General features: G+C 39.7%; 1 protein-coding gene across 2 annotated transcripts in view; it reads left to right on the top strand.

Annotated features, from left to right (window-relative positions):
- il1rapl1a (interleukin 1 receptor accessory protein-like 1a) overlaps nucleotides 1-21,926 on the top strand; it is a 907,971-nt gene extending 886,045 nt beyond the window's left edge. The window contains exons 11-14 of one of the 2 annotated variants that reach the window (XM_072914507.1): nucleotides 1,573-1,719; nucleotides 9,604-9,774; nucleotides 13,937-13,981; nucleotides 21,144-21,926. In XM_072914507.1, coding sequence (XP_072770608.1) covers nucleotides 1,573-1,719; nucleotides 9,604-9,774; nucleotides 13,937-13,981; nucleotides 21,144-21,865 — 1,085 coding nt within the window. In that variant the 3' untranslated portion in view covers nucleotides 21,866-21,926. The remainder of the gene's footprint in view (nucleotides 1-1,572; nucleotides 1,720-9,603; nucleotides 9,775-13,936; nucleotides 13,982-21,143) is intronic. The other variant, XM_072914508.1, reaches the window with a different exon arrangement.
- Nucleotides 21,927-23,774: the final 1,848 nt, after the last annotated feature.

Here is a 23,774-nt window from a genome sequence, read left to right as displayed (position 1 = left end):
GGTTCAGAGAATCTGGAGAAATCACTGCACGTAAGCAGCGAAGCCCGTGACCTTCGATCCCTCAGGCTGTACTGCATCAACAAGTGACATCAGTGTGTAAAGGATATCACCACATGGGCTCAGGAACACTTCAGAAACCCACTGTCAGTAACTACAGTTGGTCGCTACATCTGTAAGTGCAAATTAAAACTCTCTTATGCAAGGCGAAAACCGTTTATCAACAACACCCTGAAATGCCGTCGGCTTCGCTGGGCCTGAGCTCATCTAAGATGGACTGATACAAAGTGGAAAAGTGTTCTGTGGTCTGACGAGTCCACATTTCAAATTGTTTTTGGCAACTGTGGACGTCGTGTTCCGGACCAAAGAGGAAAAGAACCATCCGGATTGTTATAGGCGCAAAGTTGAAAAGCCAGCATCTGTGATGGTATGGGGGTGTATTAGTGCCCAAGACATGGGTAACTTTCACATCTGTGGAGGCGCCATTAATGCTGAAAGGTACATACAGGTTTTGGAGCAATATATGTTGCCATCCAAGCAATGTTACCATGGACGCCCCTGCTTATTTCAGTAAGACAATGCCAAGCCATGTGTTACATCAATGTGGCTTCATAGTAAAAGAGTGCGGGTACTAGACTGGCCTGCCTGTAGTCCAGACCTGTCTCCCATTGAAAATGTGTGGCGCATTATGAAGCCTAAAATACCACAACGGAGACCCATGGACTGTTGAACAACTTAAGCTGTACATCAAGCAAGAATGGGAAAGAATTCCACCTGAGAAGCTTAAAAAATGTGTCTCCTCAGTTCCCAAACGTTTACTGAGTGTTGTTAAAAGGAAAGGCCATGTAACACAGTGGTGAACATGCCCTTTCCCAACTACTTTGGCACGTGTTGCAGCCATGAAATTCTAAGTTAATTATTTGCAAGAAAAAAATAAAGTTTATGAGTTTGAACATCAAATATCTTGTCTTTGTAGTGCATGAGTATGGGTTGAAAAGGATTTGCAAATCATTGTATTCCGTTTATATTTACATCCAACACAATTTCCCAACTCATATGGAAACGGGGTTTGTACGACGACCTCAGATTTAAAAGTATGAAAAACATGTTTTCCGTCAAAAGCCAAGCTGAAGAAAACATGTTATTCCCCCAATACTAATATTGAACCGAATATATGATGACCTTGAATTTAGGAAGGACAATCCCTCAAAATCAAAGAAATTAAAAGAAAATGTTTTTCCCATGAAGAAAACATGTTTTTTCCCCCAATATCAATACCGAATCGAATATAAAACAACTTTGAATTTGTTTTCTGAGCAGCTAACAACTAACTGGTTACAGCGGGCCTCTGTGTCACCAGCTCACGGGTGTGTGTGTGTGTGTGAGTGACAGGAAGAAAAGCTCAACTTAGAGGAGTAATTTGGCTCTAAATGTTGGTTTGCATGAATAATTCTCTGGACCCAAATATAAGACGACAAACACAGTATTTTCCTAAATGCCCTACCTCTGATATTTATGACGTAGGCTTGTTGGTTTCTGACTATTTTCCATGTTCTATGTGTACGTCGTCCTCAGCAGAGCTCATGTACACGGTGGAACTGGCCGGGGGTCTCGGGGCCATCCTGCTGCTACTCATCTTCCTCATCTCGCTCTACAAATGCTACAGGATCGAGCTGATGCTTTTCTACAGGAGGCACTTCGGCAGCGACGACCTGGATGGAGGTAAAGGACATTTATACTTCACCAAATCCATAACGTAGTCTTGAGTTACAATACAGGCAATGTTTTGCTGGCCAAAGATCCTCTACAGTACAGGAGCACACCATGGACCAACTAAATAAAAACAGGAGTCAACAATCTTCTTTACCACTCTGTTGCTTTTAAGGACCTTTACTGCAAAAAAAACCTTGTCAAAGATCCTCTATTTGGCAAAACTCTTCTAATGTTATTGAGGATTTACTGCAAAAACTTGAATCCTTTAGACAACTGGAATGTTTCATTTTTTTTTTGGTTTCTGGCAAACAATTCTCATCAAAAATCTTTTATTCAACTGAAGCAATCTTGCTTTTTAGGGACCTGTTGAAAAAAAAAACAGTCAAAGATCCTCTATTTTAAGGAAATAACTGCAAAATCGCTATCCAACGATAGACTACTCTACCTGTTTTAAGGAACCTACTGGCAAGAACTCTGGTCAAAGATCTTCTATCTACAAGAGCATTCTTACTTTTTTGCACGTCTCTAAAAATAGCAGTCAAAGATCCTAAACATGACAAGAGTTTTCTGCTGTCTTTATGCACGTACTGCAAAAAAAGCTAGTAAAAGGATCCTATACAACAAGAGCACTCTGTTTTAAGGATCTACTGCAAAAAAAACTAGTCAAAGATCCTCTATTTGGCAAGACTTTTCTGCTGTTTTTGAGTATACTGCAAAATCTTTAATCAAATATCCTTTATATGACAGGAGTGCTTTTTTGTTTGTTTTTCGAACATACTGGCAAAAATTATCAAATATCTTTTATACAGCAAGAGTAGTCTTGCTTTTTCGGGACCTTTGAAAAAACAACAATCAAAGATCCTCTATATGCCAGGAGCACCAATGTTAAGGAAATAACTGTAAAAACGCTATGCAAAGATAGACTACTCCACCTGTTTTAAGGAACCTGCTGGCAAAAACTTCGGTCAAAGATCTTATATCTACAAGAGCATTGTTACTTTTTTGCAGGTCTCTACAAACCGCAGCCAAAGATCCACCCATTTCCTGCTGTCTTTATGCACCGACTGCAAAAAAGCTAGTAAAGGATTCTAAATACAACAAGAGCAAAAACAAGTTGTTGTCAAAGATCCTCCAAATGACAGTAGAGCTCTGTTTTTTTAAGGAACTACGGCGACAACAACAACAAAAAAACACATCAAAGATCCTTTATACGACTGGAATGTTTCATTGTTTTTTTTGTTTGTTTATTCCAGAACATATTGGCAAAACATTTTAATCAAAGATCTCCTATTCAACAAAAACTATCTTGCTCTTTAGGGACCTGCTGCAAAAAAAAAAACATTCGTCAAAGATCCTCTATAAAACAGGAGCATTATGTTTTAAGGAAATAACTGCAAAAACGCTATCAAAAGATAGACTACTCTACCTGTTTTAAGGAACCTACTGGCAAAAACTCTGGTCAAAGAGCTTCTATCTACAAGAGCCCTCCTACTTTTTTGTAGGTCTTTAAAAACAGCAGTCAAAGATCCTAACCATGACAAGAGTTTTCTGCTGTCTTTATGCACCTACTGCAAAACAGCTAGTAAAGGATCCTAAATACGACAAGAGCACTCTATCTGTTTTAAGGACCTACTGCAAAAAAACTAGTCACAGATCCTCTATTTTGCAAGACTTTTCTGCTGTTTTGGAGGATTTACTGCAAAAACTTTAATCAAAGATCCTTTATATGACAGGAATGCTTTTTTGTATTTTAGAACATACTGGCAAAAAATTCTCATCAAATATCTTCAAAAGTAGTCTTGCTTTTTAGGGACCTACAAAAAAACAATGAAAGATCATCTATATTAAGTTAAAGTTAAAGTTCACTTTACATGACAAGAGCACTATGTTTTAATGGCATAACTGCAAAAACGGTAGCCAAAGATCCTTTATAAGACATGACTACTTTACCTGTTTTAAGGAACCTACTGGCAAAAACTCCAGTCAAAGATCTTATTTCTACAAGAGCACTCTTACTTTTTTACAGGTCTCTAAAATCAGGAGTCCAAAGTCTTCTGTTTCTAAGAAGATTCTACAACTCTAGTCAAAGATCCTCTATATAACAGAAGAACTCTACCTGTTTTAAGGACCGGTTGCAAAAAATAAATAAAAATGTCAAAGATCCTCTATGTGGCAGCACTGCTCTGCTGTGTTTAAGAAGATTCTACAAAAACTCTCGTCAAAGATCCTCTATAAGACAGGAGAGCTTTGCTGTGTTTAAGAAATGACAGTCTAGTCAAAGACCCTCTATATAAAAATAGCTTTTTTTGCAGGTCTTTTAAAAACAGCAGTCAAAGATAAAAGTTGTCTGCTGTTTTTAAAAACCTACTGCAAAAAACAATCTCATCAAAGATCCTCATTACAACATGCAGAAGCACTCTACTTGTTTTAAAGGTGCCATGTGTAATAATGTGGCCAGAAATCGAAATGAAAGCAATAACAATATTTTGGGGCTGTAAATCTTATTGTGAAATGAGAATATCCCGACTGAACTACCGTTATCAGTTATAGAGGTTTTACGGGGGGGAAAACAAAAATATGATTTATTAATGCCTTTTGACACATCAGGGCCATTTAAGGATGACTTGACTTGAAGTTATTACATATGGCTCCTTTAAAAAGTGATTGCAAGAAAAGAAAAGCGTTTTTTTGCAGGTTTTTATAAACAGCAGTCAAAGATTCTAATCATGATGAGAGCTCTCTATTAAAAAAACATCTAGTTTTTAATATACACCGTTCTTTTGTGATATATAGAGTCTGTATGTCAACAGTGCTCTACTGTTTTTAGGAACCTGTTCCAAAAAGAGTAGTTGCTAAAAACATGCGTGAGGTTATTTAGCCCAGGAGACCCCAGTTGAATCCTCTAACTCAGCAGTTCTGAGAATCAGAAGCAGAAATACTTTAATAATCCCAGAAGGGAAATTAAGATTTTCAGATTAATTCCATTCAAGAGCAGACAAACATTACAGGGAGACAGAACAGGATCGCTGACGGGTCTGCCAACTTTTGGCGCCCCTTACAAAAAAGGTGAGAAACAGGTCAACGCTGGGGAGGGGGGAGAGAAAACAAATATTCAGTCTAAGCTTGGGCCCCTGGAGAGGGGTTCCAGACTGAGGCCAAAGAAGAAAAAAACCTCAAAGCCATAGCACACATAGACGTGTGTAAGAGGGAAACATCAAAGGACATTAAAGACATTAAAAGAGCACCGCTGATGCAACCAGCCACTTCTACACACAGCCACAAAAGTAAAACAACAACAAAAAACAAATACACTGTGGTGGCCTCTGCGGTATTTCCACGCCATCGTCTGCTGGGGTGGGGGGCGGATCATGGCCAGAGACAGGAGCAGACCCAACAAAGCAACCAAGAGAGCCTCAAACTTGTTCCACCAAGTACCACCTCAGGAAACACTCACCAAGTACCAAGTTGGAACAAGTTTGAGGCTCTCTTGGTTGCTTTGTTGGGTCTGCTCCTATCTCTGGCCATGATCCCCCCCACCCCAGCAGACGATGGCGTGGAAATACCGCAGAAGCCACCACAGTGTATTTGTTTTTTGTTGTTGTTTTACTTTTAGACTTAGACTTAGACTTCCTTTTTTATTGTCATTCAAATTTGAACTTTACAGCACAGATAAGAACGAAATGTCGTTACATAAGCTCATGGTAGTGCAGGATGAAAAAACAATAAGGTGCATATATAAATAAATAAATATATATAAATAATATATAATTATATATATATAAAATAAATAAATATAAATAAATAAATAGATTACTGTTACAGATAAATATATTGCACTTTTTCACATGCATCCACGTTTATGGATGTATGTTATATTGTCTTTTTTATTCCAGCGAGGTAATCCATTTTGGGGGGAGTTGAGGGGATAATTTAATTCTGATGCTTTCAAGAGTCTTACGGCATGAGGGAAGAAGCTGTTACAGAACCTGAAGGTTCTGCTTCGGAGGCTGCGGAACCTCTTTCTAGAGTCCAGCAGTGAAAACAGTCCTTGGTGGGGGTGGGAGGAGTCTTTGCAGATTTTCTGAGGCCTGGTCAGGCAGCGGCTTTTTGCGATCTCCTTTTGTGGCTGTTTGTAGATGTGGCTGGTTGCATCTTTTAATGTAATGACCAACATTAAAACACAGTAGCGTAGCAGGCCTAAGTATTCATTAAAAACAAGGCAAGGGTTTATTTAGGAAGCATATTGAGAATGTGTAACATTACACACAATGCCCAAACATGCAGTTTCACTCGCTTTGAGAGTCGCTGCTCTAACTTTCCGTGTGAGGGGGAGAAGTTCTCCATCTTAGGAATCTTTGGTCCTTTCCCACGTTCTGTCTACTCTTTGTTTTATCTCCCGAGCTCATTAATTATGGATTGGACGTTGTTGTGTCGTGAAAAACTTCCACATGATTAAGTCATAAACCATCGGGGGGGCTCGTCTGTACAAGCTGTTTTGATTCCCCCGCCCCCCAACTTTGCGAGGTGCTTCATTCGCAAGGTTGCTCGCTAATTTGAGCGCGGCGTTTGATGTTTTCCGTCCGACTGAGCGACGCCGCCTCGCACGGCCTTCCCGGTCCTTTCAAAGCCTCCCTTTTTTGGTTGGTTGGCCCATATTCCGCTCTCCGCAGAGAATAATGACGAGGACTTACCGAACGTGTCGCCAGTACTACTTTGTTTCCGTCGTCTATTTTCTTCCCGCTGCCTTGTGGGAAATCATTTGGAGGTGCGTAAAAGCCTCCTCCGACTTGATTAGTTCTTTATCCACTCCCAATTTATTCCCCATCACTGCAGGGATGTGGGCACTGCAAAGTCCTGCCTGTGGATGTTTGCTTCTGGAGTTTGCATTTCAGGGCCATGTGCGGGGTGGGCCATCGCCATGGCAGCACGACGCATTGACATATACCGTATTTTTCGGACTATAAGTCGCAGTTTTTTTTTCATATTTTGGCCGGGGGTGCGACTTTTACTCAGGAGCGACTTATGTGTGAAATTATTAACACATTAGCGTAAAATATCAAATAATATTATTTAGCTCATTTAGATATAAATAAATAAATTACTGTACATATAAATATATTGCACTTTTGCATATACATCCACATTTATGGATGTATGTTGTATTATCTTTATAGTCCAGCGAGTTAATCCGTTTTTTGGGGTAATTGAGGGGATTATTATGATGCGTTCAAGAGTCTTATGGCCTGAGAGAAGAAGCTGTTACAGAACCTGGAGGTTCTGCTACGTAGGCTGCGGAACCTCTTTCTAGAGTCCAGCAGTGAGTCCTTGGTGGGAGTGGGAGGAGTCTCTGCAGATTTTCTGAGCCCTGGTCAGGCAGTGGCTTTTTGCGATTGTGTTTCCTGTTCCACTCTGTCACCCTCGTTGGACCTTTTCGAGCTGAGATTTAAAGTGGATAAAGAAGTCAACCACTGTCAAAAACGCGGATGAACAGCAAAACCCTTTGACGACAAAAGTGTAGTTACAGTCGGCCATTGTTTATCACGGCCGATTTGGTTCCAGGCCTGACTGTTGTTCACACATTTCTGTGATGTGGGATGATTATAAATACCGTATTTTTCGGACTATAAATCGCAGTTTTTTTTCATAGTTTGGCCGGGGGTGCGACTTATACTCAGGAGCGACTTATGTGTGAAATTATTAACACATTAGCGTAAAATATCAAATAATATTATTTAGCTCATTTACGTAAGAGACTAGACGTATAAGATTTCATGGGATTTAGCGATTAGGAGTGACAGATTGTTTGGTAAACGTATAGCATGTTCTATATGTTATAGTTATTTGAATTAGTAGTCAATAAGCTCCTTCTTTCTCTCTGTCCTCTTGTTGTGGGGCATTCATCCTCTACTCCTCACATCCTCACAGTTCTAACTTACATCTGTCAGTAGACTCGCTATGGAAGCGCTAAATACTACAGTAAAGATGACGGGGAGAAGATGCTGTCGAAATGGAGGCACGTAAATAAGACCGCCCACAAAACGGCGCTTCCCGAAGAGACGGTTAGAAAGCGACTTGAAGATGGTCTGTAAAACATAATCTATGCAACATTTTAACCAAAGAACCACCATTACATGTTATTTTGTTCGAAATAAAATCATAATATGACCCCTTTAATGCGTTCCATAATCGAGTGAGCTTGAATGTATGCATGAAAATAGACCCGCTCATCGGCAGTGCGCCTTCTAATCGCCTAATGGTGCGAAAAATACTGTATCTGAATTTTTTTATTTGCCATTCCAAAATAATGATTGAACTATTTTTTTTCACATTAATTTGTTTTAATACAAAACATGCATCAAATTTAATTTAGGTTGATTTTAAAAAGTACAGAAACTGCTTCACCTTTACAAAAAAGTGAGAAAGCAATGTAATATGTTATTTTTCTGTGCAATTTAGATTGTTGTCCTTCATTTTAAGATCCAGTGTAATTTTGTAATGAAGACAAAAGTATTTGTTACAAGTTTTAACAATAAACGCATGTAATTATTTTAAAATAAATCCAAATATTTAGTTTTAGTCCCAAAAAATGCATCAAATTCAATCCAATTTTGTCTTAAAACTGTACAAAAATTGTTTAACATTTTTTTTGACACGTAAATAACTATAGTGAATTATTGAAAAAATTGTTCACACAAATGTATACTTAAAAAGTACAAAACAATCACCTGACTACAATAAAAGTGTGAAACAAAAAAAAGTAGCTGACAATATGCATGTAGTTGTTTTTCTTTGTTCAATTTGAATTGTTGTCCATAGAACCCACCATTTCAAGATTCAGTATAATTTCATTATGAAGTCAAGATTTAAAGTAACAAACAAGGAGGGCAGAAACTTGAGAAAAATTGATTTAGTCCACAGCGATGTTTTTGTTGTTGTTGATGAGGTTTATTTTCCAGAAATTACTTTCTTCAGCCATCTGATTGGCTAAAAAATATATTAATAAGTATGTATGTTTTTAATATTCAATAGTCGTTTTTATCTCAATGACAAGAATTGGTAATATTGAGTAATTGTAGGTTAATAGTAATCGTTAATGACCTCATAATATTATTCATTTTATTTGTTTATTGTTTTCGGTTTAGGAATGGAATGAGAATTTTACCACAAACAAAATTCCTAGCCCATTCCTGGTCAATCTCTGATAAGAATATAATGACAAATTGCCCAAATTAATTTTTTTTTATTTTTTTTTATTTTTATTGAGACAAAGATTATTTATGTATTTAATAATTGTATGCAATTAAATAATTGGATGCTTATTATGGTATATTATTTATTTATTATTTATTAATTATTTGTTCACTGTTGTGTTACAGAGAACAGGGAAATAGGATAAAATTGCTATGGTATGAAAAGGGGTAGGATTAAATAAGCTCTGCTTCTTCCTACTCCTTTTCGGAAGTGCTGTAATGAATCAACTGGAATTGCGTGATGCATTACATTGTATCGTATGCATGTTCCAAATAAACTGAAACTGAAACTGAACTGAACTAAATGTTTAATGAGTTGTTTTACTCTAAACAAATGAATTACTGAACACTTTAAGTACAAAACATGCATCAAATATAATTTAAGTTTAAAAATCGTTAAAAGATAAAAGAAGTCTAAAAATGTTTCTGCAATGTGTCCACCTTCAATCAATGTTTATCAATCAATGTTCTACATTTAAAGCGACTTTGGGTACTTAGAAAAGCGCTATATAATTCCAAGTTTGTTTTTTGTTTTTTTTTACTTATATAGCCCTAAATCAGGAGTGTCTCAAAGGGCTGCACAAGCCACAACAAAATCCTCGGCTCGGATCACCTTCCTCACGCTCTATTTGTTTACCCCCAGAAAACAAAGACTATGACGCCTACTTGTCCTACACTAAAGTGGACCCTGACCAGTGGAGTCAGGAGACCCGCGAGGAGGAGCGCTTCGCCCTGGAGATCCTCCCTGACGTGCTGGAGAAACATTACGGCTACAAACTCTTCATCCCCGACCGAGACCTCATTCCAACAGGAAGTAAGCGTCGCCGCTTCAGTTTTTTATTGTTTTGTCCGCTGTTGAATGTTTTCCTGTCTTTCCGTGTCTCGTGTTTACTTGTGGACATCGTTCTTGCTCGCTGCTCCCTATTTTCTTTATAATACGGTGCTAGTTTGGGGCTGGAAGGGTGCGCCGTGATCACGATTTGTTACGTACCTCAGTTTTAAGGTCGCCGTTTGGTTTGCTTAGAGCAGTGTTTTTCAACCACTGTGCCGCGGCACACTAGTGTACCCTGAGATATTGTTTGGTGTGCCGTGGGAAATGATGTAATTTCACCTAATTGGGTTAAACATATTCTTTGCAAACCAGTAATTATTGTCTGTGCTGTCAAGAGCTCGGCAGAGTAACTGTGTAATACTCTTCCATATCAGTAGGTGGCAGCAGGTAGCTAATTGCTTTGTTGACGTCAGGAACATGATTTGTTGTGATCACAATATGCAGACGACAGCGGGAGGCAGCGTGCAGGTAAAAAGGTATCTAACGCTTAAACCAAAAATAAACAAAAGGCATTGAAGCTTAGGGATGGCTATGCAAAACCAATGCTGGACGACAGCAAAGACTTACAGCGCGTGGAGCAGACGGCGTCCACAAAGTACATCCGTACATGACATGACAATCAACAACAAAATAGGAGCGCCAGACAAGAACTAAAACACTACACACAGGAAAACTCAAAATAAGTCACAGCGTGATGTGACAGGTCGTGACAGTACACCTACTTTGAGACAAGAGCTATAGTGATGCATGCTTGGTTATGGTTTGAATTCATATCCAACAATTGCGAGAACGACTCAATATCGACTGCTGAGTTACATTTTTTAATGTTTTCTGCTGGTGGTGTGCCTCGGGATTTTTTCAATGAAAAAATGTGCCTCGGCTCAGAAAAGGTTGAAAAACACTGGCTTAGGGGGCAAAACATAAGAATATGTAGCTTTTCGTCCACTTTTAGTCACATTAGCAAGTGTTGGAAATCAATACGCAGCTATAAATGCTTCAAATATGAACACAGTGGAACCTCGATTTACGAACACCTCGTTGTACGAGCTTTTCTATTTACGAGCCAAATCAGGATAGAAATAGGCTTTGTTGGACCCATTTTGTGCCCGGCAGCACATCCATTATGTGCGGGCTGATCCATTCTGGTGATCATTCAGTCAGCTAAGCAGCTAATTGCCATTTTATGTGCCTTTAAAGTCTTTTTAGCCATTTTTACAGCATCGTTGTAGTTTTGCTAGCTCAAAACGAGTCCAAAGAAAGCAATGGACAAACATTTAAGAAGTAGCCACAGCCTTGTCGAAACTTTCTCCTCCCCCATGTCTCGTACTTTCCGCTGAACGCCAAGAAGACACGGTAAAATGGATTTCATTTTTTATCCTACTCTTTGTCGCGACCTGGCTGTTAAAGTCGAGGAGTTTTGGGATTTCAAACTGTGAGTGCACCACAGGGCTAGTGACAGTGTGTGTATGCTTCGGCAGGGCGGCTGATAAAGAGGACACTGCAGATTGTTGTTGTTATCATTGTTTTTTTTTACTATGTTCTTATCGTATTTTCTTATCGTTTGCTGCACCCACCAAATTTTAGAAGAATTAAATTGTTTTGCATATATTAGCCGCATCGGACTATAAGCCGCAGATATGATTTTGTAAATGATTATTTACAAACGGTGCCTGTCACACGGTAGTAAAATGGCTGATCAAACAAAACAGAAGTCATCGTCATGGACCCTCTCGCTGCGGAAGCTAGCTCTCCAATCAGCTGAACAGACTCAATAAATTCACGGTGACGTCTTGGTTAATTTACGAAACTGAAACAATACATAAAGAATGCCATTGTAAGTTAATACTACTAACACAATAAATGTGTTAGCATATTTGCTAATGCGAACGACGCTAGATTGATTACATTATGATATCACGTACAAATATGCATGAAAACACTCCCACAGACATCACACATGGGACGGTTTAGTAAGTGAGAATTGTTTTAGTTGTATTGTAAAACTTACAAACGTTGCTTGGAGTGATGAATGAAGAAGCTATGGACGGTTATACTTCCGGTTCAAGGGAAAAAACGGAAACCCGCAGCACCAGCAGTGAGCGAACTCAACCAAAAGATGGCGCCACAGCACAAACAATAAGACACCTTTTTTAGTGTCTCTATTTGTTGAATAAAAAAAATTATGGCCGTGAAGAAAACCCCATAAATGTGCTGCACCGTTTTATAAGCCGCGGAGTTCAAAGCGTTGAGGAAAAAAAGTAAAATACGGAAAATATGAAGTCGTCTCTTCGATACACAATACTGCATAGCGCTTTATGTTGTTTTCGAAGTGTACACACTTTTACTAAAATATGGACTTTTGGCGATTATAATTCATTATTCATATTCATATTGTTTCCTATCGTATTTCACGGGCTTTAAAGCTGCACCCACCAAGTTTTAGAAGAATTTAATTTTTGTTGCCTATACTAGCTGCACCGCACCGGCAGCAGATATGATTTTGTAAATGCTTATTTACAAACGATGCCTGTCACACGGTAGTAAGAAAACACCATTGTAGAGGTTGCCCTCTCGTGGGTTCGTCGGACCACCACACACTGCCACGAGAGCCCGGATCAGGGTTACAACACTGTTTTATTTTCATAAAACCGTGCAAGTGTTTTGCTTTCCAGCAAAAGGTTTTCTCTGCGTCTGTCTCTCTCTGGCTCCCACTTTAGCTCCAACCGCGTGTCTCATCCCGGCTGCTGCTAATAAAGGCGACAGGTGATTAGATAACAAGGCCCACCTGGGCCGTCTACTCACCCGTCGCTGTCTTCGAGGCCGGTCCTGGCACACCCCGTTCCGCGGCAGGCCCGCAGGCCACGGCCCCCCTCCACAACCATAAATGAGCTGCGCCGTTTTATAAGCCGCGGTGTTCAAAGCGTTGAGGAGAAATGTAAAATATGGAAAATATGAAGTTGATCCATCAATCCCTTATGTCTCTCACTGCATAGCGCTTTATGTTGTTTTCCAAGTGTACAAACTTTTACTAAAATATGGACTTTTGGCGATTATTATTCATATTCACATTGTTTCTTATGGATACATTTCCTTCAATATGCAATTTGCGAACCCTGTTCAAGAACCGTTTTTTTTTTATCACTGCTATTTTGAAATTGTTTCTAATATTGATGCCGTTGTTGATAATGTTCATTTTTGTTCCACTACATTTGGATTGTTCCGTGTCATGTTTGTGTGTCCTCAATTGCTCTGTTTATTGTTGTTCTTAATGTTGCTGGCACGGGTTTGGTTTTGGAATTGGATTGCATTATAGTGGTATTGTTGTGTATTGTTTTGTTGATTGATTAATAAATTCATTAAAAAATTTTTTTTTTTTTTAAAGAACCGATTAAGTTTGTAAATTGAGGTTCCACTGCACATGTACCGTCACACCCCGACCGTTTACGTATTTTGAAGTGTTTTCCAAATAGGAGACTTTAACGACAGGCGGGGGTTTTCTAGACCCGGTTTCTCCTCGGCACTGTTGCGAGCCAACGACTGCGCGGTTTACGGAACAAGACATCTGACTATGTAACGTTTCCTGTCCCTCGTTTTAACGTGCACCATGCGGGAACTCGGCGGAACGTTCCTTAGCGATACATCGGATGGTAGCGTCACGCCGCCAGTGCACGCTGATGTAATAAACACATTTCTTCCGTGCCTTCAGCCATGCATTTTTAAAGCAGTGAAAATTCCGTCTGAACAAATTCTCATGCATGCTCGCCGCGGCTGTCTGAGGGGCCCCCGGTACACGGCGTGCTCTAGTTGCCAGCGATGCCTCGTGTTTGTACTGTCGGCTTCACGCGGATCAGATGAAACGCAAACACGTCTTGGTGGGACCTTACAGAATTAAACATCAGTGGCAAACGTGTTGAAGGCTGCGAGCCCCGCTGACTGCGCTGCCTCGTTTCCTTTTAATCAAAGGAGACTTGCCGCCAGCCAAATTGTTGTGGATGAATGTCCAATCAGACAGTTGGGGGGCTTGGGGAGGGGTGCTGATTGGATCCAATGTGAAATAAGAGATCAATGAAGGGAGATTGTGTTGAGCATGTTTGCGTGTCTTGTGCTGTGTTCTTGACCTGAATGTTAACATGTTTATGTTTAGGTCTCACCACTGAGCATTACCAGGACGACACGCGGCTCTTTGGAGGTACTTGCCTTCAGTCTTGTTGCCATGCTCTCATTTAGCTGCTGTCAGGACGACGCCAAGGGACCCTTTTTTTTAACCCTTAAACAGAAAACCTCACCTGAACCATCCATCCATCCATTTTCTACCGCTTATTCCCTTCAGGGTCGCGGGGGGCGCTAGAGCCTATCTCAGCTACAATCGGGCGGAAGGCGGGGTACACCCTGGACAAGTCGCCACCTCATCGCAGGGCACCTGAACCTCTGGCTTTTTGTCCGTCATCCCTTGCCATTTATAGCGAGCAGTTGAGCTTTATGGGCGACTAAAGTGGCAAAGTCGTGAAAGGCTGAGTTTCTTAACCATAGGGCCACCCGTAAAAATATCAGTTTTTCAGGCTATGGACCACATAGGTACTCAGTTGTATTACACCAGGGGTGCTCATTACGTCGATTGCGAGCTACCGGTCGATCTCGGAGGGTGTGTCAGTCGATCACCAGCCAGGTATTAAAAAAATAGTCCTAAAAATGAGCGATCATAAATCTTCACTAAGGCGTCACTTTCGTCACTTGATTGACATTCACGGCACCCGAGGGTCTTCTGAGATGACGCTGGCTGCTGCCAGCTCATTAAAATTACCGACTGGAAGGCGAGAAACACTTTATTTCAACAGACTATGGCGCCGTACCTGTCGTCAAAACTCCAAAGACCGACTGCACAGTTGCACAATAAAAGCTCTGCTTCATCCTGCCTGCGCTAACAAAATAAGAGTCTCAGAAAGCTGGCGTGCACAAGCTAGCAAGCTACGGAGTTTGCCGACAATGTATTTCTTGTAAAGTGTATAAAAAGGAGTACGGAAGCTGCACAAATAAGATGCCAAAAACCAACCACTTTCATGTGGTATTGGACAGAAAGGAGGACTTTTTTTCTCCTCCATTCGAAAATGCGGACGTTATCATCACCACTGTCTGATTCCAATCAATGCAAGTCATCAGAATCAGGTAATACACCAACTTATATTCTTGTCTTCATGAAAGAAAGGAATCCATATGTGTTAAACATGCTTGTATTATCTTTAACCACCTTTAACTTCCATCCATCCATCCATTTTCTACCGCTTATTCCCTTTGGGGTCGCGGGGGGCGCTTATTAACAATATTAACTATATGTGTTAAACATGCTTGTATTATCTTTAAACAGCTTTAAGTTGTTAACAATATTAACTATATGTGTTAAACATGCTTGCATTATCATTAAACACCTTTAACTTGTTAACAATATTAACTGTATGTGTTAAACATGCTTGTATTATCTTTAAACACCTTTAACTTGTTAACAATAGTAACTATATGTGTTAAACATGCTTGTATTATCTTTAAACACCTTTAACTTGTTAACAATATTAACTATATGTGTTAAACATGCTTGTATTATCTTTAACCACCTTTAATTTTTTAACAATATTAACTATATGTGTTAAACATGCTTGCATTATCTTTAAACACCTTTAACCTGTTAACAATATTAACTATATGTATTAAACATACTTGTATTATCATTAAACACCTTTAATTTTTTAACAATATTAACTATATGTGTTAAACATGCTTGCATTATCATTAAACACCTTTAACTTGTTAACAAAAACATATATTTCATAAATAAGTAAATATAAATTATATATATGAATGAGGTAGATCCCCACGACTTGATCAATTGAAAAGTAGCTCGCCTGCAGAAAAAGTGTGAGCACCCCTGTATTACACGTTTCCACCACTTGTGGCAGTAATGACAATATTAAACCTGAGAGAGTATGGCCAACTAAACAGCAGGCGCCATCTTTGCTACCAGGGATGTGTGCTTCTGTGCATGCAATTGATGTCGTTTTGACCTTAGTTTTCCTGACCAAATAAAACTAAATAATATGTTTATATCAGTGTTGTCCCGATACCAATATTTTGGTACGGGTACCGGTTTATTTTACTCTTTCAATGTCTTTTCAATTTATTTGTATTTGTGTTTGACTTTCCCTTCTACTGTTACATAATTGCATTATTTTAGTTTTACTGAGATTCAAAGATAGTCTGTTTTTGTCAAACCATCTCTTTAATTTATTGATTTTTTTGTGTTATTACTTGTTAGCTTCTGTGTTTTCTCCTGAACAAAACGCGGACGTTTACCTCGCACAACAGGGAGTTTTTACACGCCGTAAAACTAACGAGGAAGCGCCGCAAACACATAGCATCAGCTCAAAGTCGGTAGCAGTCATGGCGCCCTGTAGTCATGTGAGTGCCTTTTGACCAATCATTGAGGAGATTGGCCGAAACCGTGTTGGCCACACTCTCTTTATACACCACTCTGTCTAAAACAAACAGAAGAAGTCTGGAGATAAAGCCATAAAGAAGCTTCTCAACCGCCATCCTAGTCACTGCTGTTGTGTCTTTGAGCAAGACATTTTACCCCACCTGCTCCCAGTGCCACCCACGCTGATTTAATGTAGATAATGGGTTTTACAATGTAAAGTGCTTTGAGTCACTGGAAAAAATCACTTCACTTCACTTTTATTGACAGTCTATTTAATTAACATGTATATTATTGTTATTTATTATTGATTTAGTTGTAATGTATCTATTTTAATTTTATATAAATGTATTTATTTATTTTAGTTTGGTCTTTAGCAGTATGTTTAATTAGTATTTATGTTTCTAATCAGCCTGACCTAAGCCTTGACTATAATATTTGTGATTCATTCATGGTTTCATATCATTTTAAACCAAAAGTATGTCAGATATATTTATTGAATATGTGAGTGTGAATGTTGTCTGTCTATCTGTGTTGGCCCTGCGATGAGGTGGCGACTTGTCCAGGGTGTACACCGCCTTCCGCCCGATTATATGGATGGATGATTCAAATCAAGAGTAGGATTACTCATTCGGTGTTAATAGTTGAGGGGCCCCGATGTCAAAAAGGTTAAAAACCCCTGGTTTAAGACACAAACACTACCAAATAGTCCAAACTCCCAAGGCGGGGGTGTCCAACATGTGCTTTTATAGCTCTATGCATATATATTCTGGAAATTCAATGTATTCACAGTTGATAATGGCAGTGTCTAAATAGGATATCGGTCCGATAGCAGAAAAAAAAACGATTTGCATCTAAAATCTCCGATACAAGCAGTCCTTCAGTGCTTTTCTTTGCGAAAAGCTGGACATTTTAGTGAAGTCATTTAAAAAACAAGGTAACCATATAGCAGCTACACAGCAGCTAAGCAAACAAAATAACACACAAGGTAAACATACGTAATAAGTATCCGCATTTGAACAATATTGCGGTCAAAAATAGCACATTTGTCATTATAAACGCGCATCGAATAATTGTATTGGCATGTTACTTACACATACAAAGTCTCCAAGGCAGGAGCATATTAGAAAGTGGCCAGTAACAAACGTGTCTGCATCACTCAACTTTGCTGCGTCATGAGCTTCGCTTGATAAATTATTGTAGCCACTAGGTGAGGCCAAAACAACAATTACCACTCCACTTCAACTTAAAGACAGCATAAGTCCATTCCGGGTGATTGCAAATGAATACACAGTCTACACTACAAATGATTCCTGTTGATATCGTATCAATCTTGGGATCGAACTCGAGGCTTTAATGCCGTTATCATAGCAGTGAAAAAGTGTTATCGAGACACCACCAATTGATGAGATTTACAGTGGTACCTGGGTTTCCATCCATAGTTTGATCCAAAAGGTCAGACGAAAAATTTTACAAAAATCCCCACAAAACAATTTTGCATTAAAAAAATAATTTGAATTCGATTAATCTCTTCCAGACACAATAATATCAACACATGACACATTTTACATAGAATAATTGTAGTTTTAAGTACAGAAAACAAAGTGAAATACGTTAAAAACATGATAAATAAACTATGGCTGTTTCCAACTAAGGATTTTGATAGTCCAATCTGATTAGTGGATTAAGAGAAATAAACCAATTAGGTTATTTAGGTTCAATTTGGTTACTTTATTAGATGATGATATGTAGTAGTGTATACTGACTGGTCACTGGGTGCCAGTAACAGCACATTGATTTGCTCTAGCACTTGTATGCAAATATTGTCAAAGTAAATAAAAGATACTTTTAAAAGAAATACACTCTCTCATTAAAGTGAACAAAACAAAGATCTTATTTGCCACTTTTTCTACCTTAAAAAAAGGCTCAATCACAGTTTGTGAGGTCTGCTATGGCGCTCAGCACCAAGAGGACATCAAACTTGACTAAATAGAGGAAGTAAAAGTCGCAAACAAAGTTTCCCTAAGTAACCCGGCTGAAGGATCGTTACCTTTTTCCCCCATGTCGAAACATTCTCCCAACACTATTAGTAAAACATTCTTGTTTGCAGAAAAATAAATGTTATATATTAAGAGGTCTCCGAAGCCAAAATGTGAGCAGCTGATTTTAGAGACGTGACATCACACCAGGAAGCAGCGACCGCTCTGAGGAAGTCTGTATAGACAGCCAAAACTAATATTTAGGGCCTGATTCACAAAAGTTTTGCGTGTACTAAAACATATGCAAAACTTGATAGCACACGCTAAGCTGATCTACTAAGCGTGTGCGAAGTGGATTGCATATGTTAAGTTAGCAGGATAAAGTGTGCAATCCATTTTGCGTCTCTGTCCTCAATAATATGCAAAATATATGCTGGTCATCAAAACGGCCACAAATACTGGGAGGTGAGAGGAGCAGTGAGCAGCAGCGTTGGCCGTGCTCAGGAATCATTTTGGTGATTTAACCCCCAATTCCAACCCTTGATGCTGAGTGCCAAGCAGGGAGGTAATGGGTCCCGTTTTTATAGTCTTTGGTATGACTCGGCCGGGTTTCAACTCACGACCTACCGATCTCAGGTCGGACACTGAGCAAGTGTTTTTAATAGGGATGTCCGATAATGGCTTTTTGCCGATATCCGATATTCCGATATTGTCCAACTCTTTAATTACCAATACCGATATCAACCGATATATACAGTCGTGGAATTAACACATTATTATGCCTAATTCGGACAACCAGGTGTGGTGAAGAGAAGGTACTTTAAAAAAAACTAATCAAATAAAATAAGATAAATAAATTAAAAACATTTTCTTGAATAAAAAAGAAAGTAAAACAATATAAAAACAGTTACATTGAAACTAGTAATTAATGAAAATGAGTAAAATTAACTGTTAAAGGTTAGTACTATTAGTGGACCAGCAGCACGCACAATCATGTGTGCTTACGGACTGTATCCCTTGCAGACTGTATTGATATATATTGATATATAATGTAGGAACCAGAATATTAATAACAGAAAGAAACAACCCTTTTGTGTGAATGAGTGTAAATGGGGGAGGGAGGTTTTTTGGGTTGGTGCACTAATTGTAAGTGTATCTTGTGTTTTTTATGTTGATTTAATTTAAAAAAAAAAAAAAAAACATACCGATAATAAAAAAAAACGATGCCGATAATGTCCGATATTACATTTTAACGCATTTATCATCTCTAGTTTTTTCTCTAGTTTTTAATCTCATCAAAGTGCTGACACTCGCAACTTTGTTTGGCCCCATGGTGGCTTATACTGCAGTCGTACATTAGATTATTTGTTTGTGGATTTAAACAGACTAGTTTGCAAATACCGTGGAAAATACGAGAAGTGGGTTGTGTACTATTATCTAATAAAAGTATTATCAGATATTATACTACACATTGTATTAGGGATGTCCGATAATATCGGACTCCCGATATTATCGGCCGATAAATGCTTTAAAATGTAATATCAGAAATTATCGGTATCGATTTCAAAATTATCGGTATCGGTTCCAAAAAGTAAAATTTATGACTTTTTAAAACGCCGCTGTGTACACGGACGTAGGGAGAAGTACAGAGTGCCAATGAACCTTAAAGGCACTGCCTTTGTGTGCCGGCCCAATCACATAATATCTACGGCTTTTCACACACACAAGTGAATGCAAAGCATAATTGGTCAACAGCCATACAGGTCAGACTGAGGGTGGCCGTAAAAACAACTTTAACACTGTTACAAATATGCGCCACACTGTGAACCCACACCTAACAAGAATGACAAACACATTTTCGGAGAACATCCGCACCGTAACACAACATAAACACAACAGAACAAATACCCAGAACCCCTTGCAGCACTAAGTCTTCCGGGACGCCACAATATACAACCCCGCCCACCTCAACCTCCTCATGCTCTCTCAGGAAGAGCATGTCCCAAATTCCAAGCTGCTGTTTTGAGGCATGTTAAAAAAAATAATGCACTTTGTGACTTCAATAATAAATATGGCAGTGCCATGTTGGCACTTTTTTCCATAACTTGAGTTGATTTATTTTGGAAAACCTTGTTACATTGTTTAATGCATCCAGCGGGGCATCACAACAAAATTAGGCATAATATCGTGTTAATTCCACGACTGTATATATCGGTATCGGTTGATATCGGAATCGGTAATTAAGAGTTGGACAATATCGGAATATTGGACATCGGCAAAAAGCCATTATCGGACATCTCTATCAGATATTATACTACACCTACTCAGTGGCCTAGTGGTTAGAGTGAGATGGTAGGTTGTGAGTTCAAACCCCGGCCAAATCATACCAAAGACTATAAAAATGGGACACATTACCTCCCTGCTTGGCACTCAGCATTAAGGGTTGGAATTGGGGGTTAAACCACCAGAAATAATTCCCGGGCGCGGCCACCGCTGCTGCTCACTGCTCCCCTCACCTCCCAGGGGGTGATCAAGGGTGATGGGTCAAATGCAGAGAATAATTTCGCCACACTTAGTGTGTGTGTGTGTGACAATCATTGGTACTTTAACTTTAACATTATATTGCTTTTTTCATCTTTAATGTTCAAAATGTATCAAAGTGGTCCCAGCCTTTCGCAGTTTTGGACACCCCTGATTAGAAGAATATTACAGATGTGGAGCACAAATCCCAGACTCGCAACAAGAAAGAGAGGGAAAAAAAGATGGCGCCCACTGACAAGAAAATCACCAGCTGTCATTGTCTTGTGTCAACGCTGTCCATCCATTGTTCCGTGTTGTCCCTCGTTCTCCCAGAGACAAGCCTGCAATTATCCCGCCACTCTAACCTGGATGTTTGTTGCCTCCCGCAGCCTACATCGAGGACGTGGCGCGCTGCGTGGACCAGAGCAAGCGCCTCATCATCGTCATGACGCCCAACTACGTGGTGCGACGGGGCTGGAGCATCTTCGAGCTGGAGACGCGGCTGCGCAACATGCTGGCCACCGGCGAGATCAAGGTCATCCTCATCGAGTGCGCCGAGCTGCGCGGCATCATGAATTACCAGGAAGTGGAGGCGCTCAAGCACACCATCAAGACGCTCACCGTCATCAAGTGGCGCGGCCCCAAGAGCAACAAGCTCCACTCCAAGTTCTGGAAGCAGCTGCAGTACGAGATGCCCTTCCGCCGCACCGAGCCCATGCTGGGCCACGAGCCGGCGCTGGACGTCAGCGAGCAGGGCGCCTTCGGCGAGCTGCAGACCGTCTCGGCCATCTCCATGGCGGCGGCCACCTCCACCGCCATGGCCACCGCCCACCCGGAGCTGCGCTCGTCCTTCCACAACTCGTACCACACCACGGTGAGGCAGAAACACTACTACCGCAGCTACGAGTACGACCTGCCGGCGGGGGGCACCCTGCCGCCGCTCTCCTCGCTGGGGAACCAGCACACCTACTGCAACATCCCGCTCACGCTGCTCAACGGCCAGAGGCCTCCCGGGAAGGGCCGGGAGCACAGCCTGGAGGAGGCGCACGCCAACAACGCCATGCTGCCGCTGCTGCCCCGGGAGACCAGCATCTCCAGCGTCATCTGGTAACCCCCCTGGGCGGGGACGACATCATCCAAATTCGAGGGGGGACTTTTTCCACCGTCCTTTTTTTTTTCTACGGGATTTCTAATCATGACATCCTGGACGAGACAGGTGGAGCGGTGGACACGTGCACGCACACGCATACATCCGACAACAAGGAAAACAGGGTCTTGTACATATAATCGCAATTTCTTTGTAGCATTTCTGTTCTCGCATTTCATTCGGTCTGTTGCCTTCTCTACTGTCGGAGTTTGCTTTTAACTCTGCACGTCCAGGGAGGAAATAAGGATTTGATCCCCTAAAGAATGTTCTAACGTCACCCCTTTACATTGTTATGAACAGTCCGGAAGCTCCGCGGCAGGTTGGTTGTGACAAAGAGAAAGCGAAAGTAAAATTACAAGGGAAAGGAAGGGAAGCGATCCGCAAGTCCACTCGTGGATGAGCCTAATAAACTTTTCCGCGACCATGGGCAAGACCAAAGAGCTGTCCAAGGACTTCAGGGACCAACTTGTAGACCTGCGCAAGACTGGAGTGGACGACAAAAAAAAAAAGGGACCGCAATTGAAGCAATAATTCGGAAATGGAAGAAATACAAGACGGCAGTCAACCATCGACCTTGCTTTGGAGCGCAGTGACCTGCGGTGAGAGGAGGAAAAATATTATTACTTATTTCCTGCATGATTCTAATCTTTTTTTTTTTTTTACTTTATGTATTCTTTAGTAAAAATCACAGATTTTGCGCATTTTTAGATCAAAGATTGCGTAATCTTTCCTGCGTAACTTCTTCTAGTGCAGGGGTCGACAACCCAAAATGTTAAAAGAGCCATATTTGACCTAAAATACAAAAAAAAAAAATCTGTCTGGAGCCGCAAAAAATGTAAAGTCTTAAAAAGTGTTATAATGAAGGCAACACATGATGTAGGTGTCTATATTAATAATAGCCTACTATCAAAATGACTTTAAAAGTCTTATATATGTGTTTTAATGAAGGCAACACATGATGTGTCTATATTAATTATATTAGCCTACTATCAAAATGACTTTAAAAGCCTTATATAAGTGTTATAATGAAGGCAACACATGATGTAAGTGTCTATATTAATTATATTAGCCTACTATCAAAATGACTTTAAAAGCCTTATATAAGTGTTATAATGAAGGCAACACATGATGTAAGTGTCTATATTAGCTATATTAGCCTACTATCAAAATGACTTTAAAAGCCTTATGTAAGTGTTATAATGAAGGCAACACATGATGTAAGTGTCTATATTAATTATATTAGCCTACTATCAAAATAACTTTAAAAGTCTTATATATGTGTTTTAATGAAGGCAACACATGATGTAAGTGTCTATATTAATTATATTAGCCTACTATCAAAATGACTTTAAAAGTCTTATATATGTGTTTAAATGAAGGCAACACATGATGTAAGTGTCTATATTAATTATATTAGCCTACTATCAAAATGACTTTAAAAGCCTTATATAAGTGTTATAATGAAGACAACACATGATGTAAGTGTCTATATTAATTACATTAGCCTACTATCAAAATGACTTTAAAAGCCTTATATAAGTGTTATAATGAAGGCAACACATGATGTAAGTGTCTATATTAATTATATTAGCCTACTATCAAAATGACTTTAAACGCCTTATATAAGTGTCATAATGAAGGCAACACATGATGTAAGTGTCTATATTAATTACATTAGCCTACTATCAAAATGACTTTAAAAGCCTTATATAAGTGTTATAAGGAAGGCAACACGTGATGTAAGTGTCTATATTAGCTATATTAGCCTACTATCAAAGGCTGACGCAAATCTTCGTTGACAGAAATGTTGCATTTTGATTTTTGTTCTACACATTTTTGCAACATTGGAAATCAATAGTAAAATGGAGGCTTC

The sequence above is a fragment of the Nerophis lumbriciformis genome, linkage group LG13 (genome assembly GCF_033978685.3).
Source record: "Nerophis lumbriciformis linkage group LG13, RoL_Nlum_v2.1, whole genome shotgun sequence".
NCBI lineage: Eukaryota > Metazoa > Chordata > Actinopteri > Syngnathiformes > Syngnathidae > Nerophis > Nerophis lumbriciformis.
The sequence above is the reverse complement of the archived record's forward strand: the minus strand, read 5'-3'. Positions and strand labels throughout refer to the sequence as shown.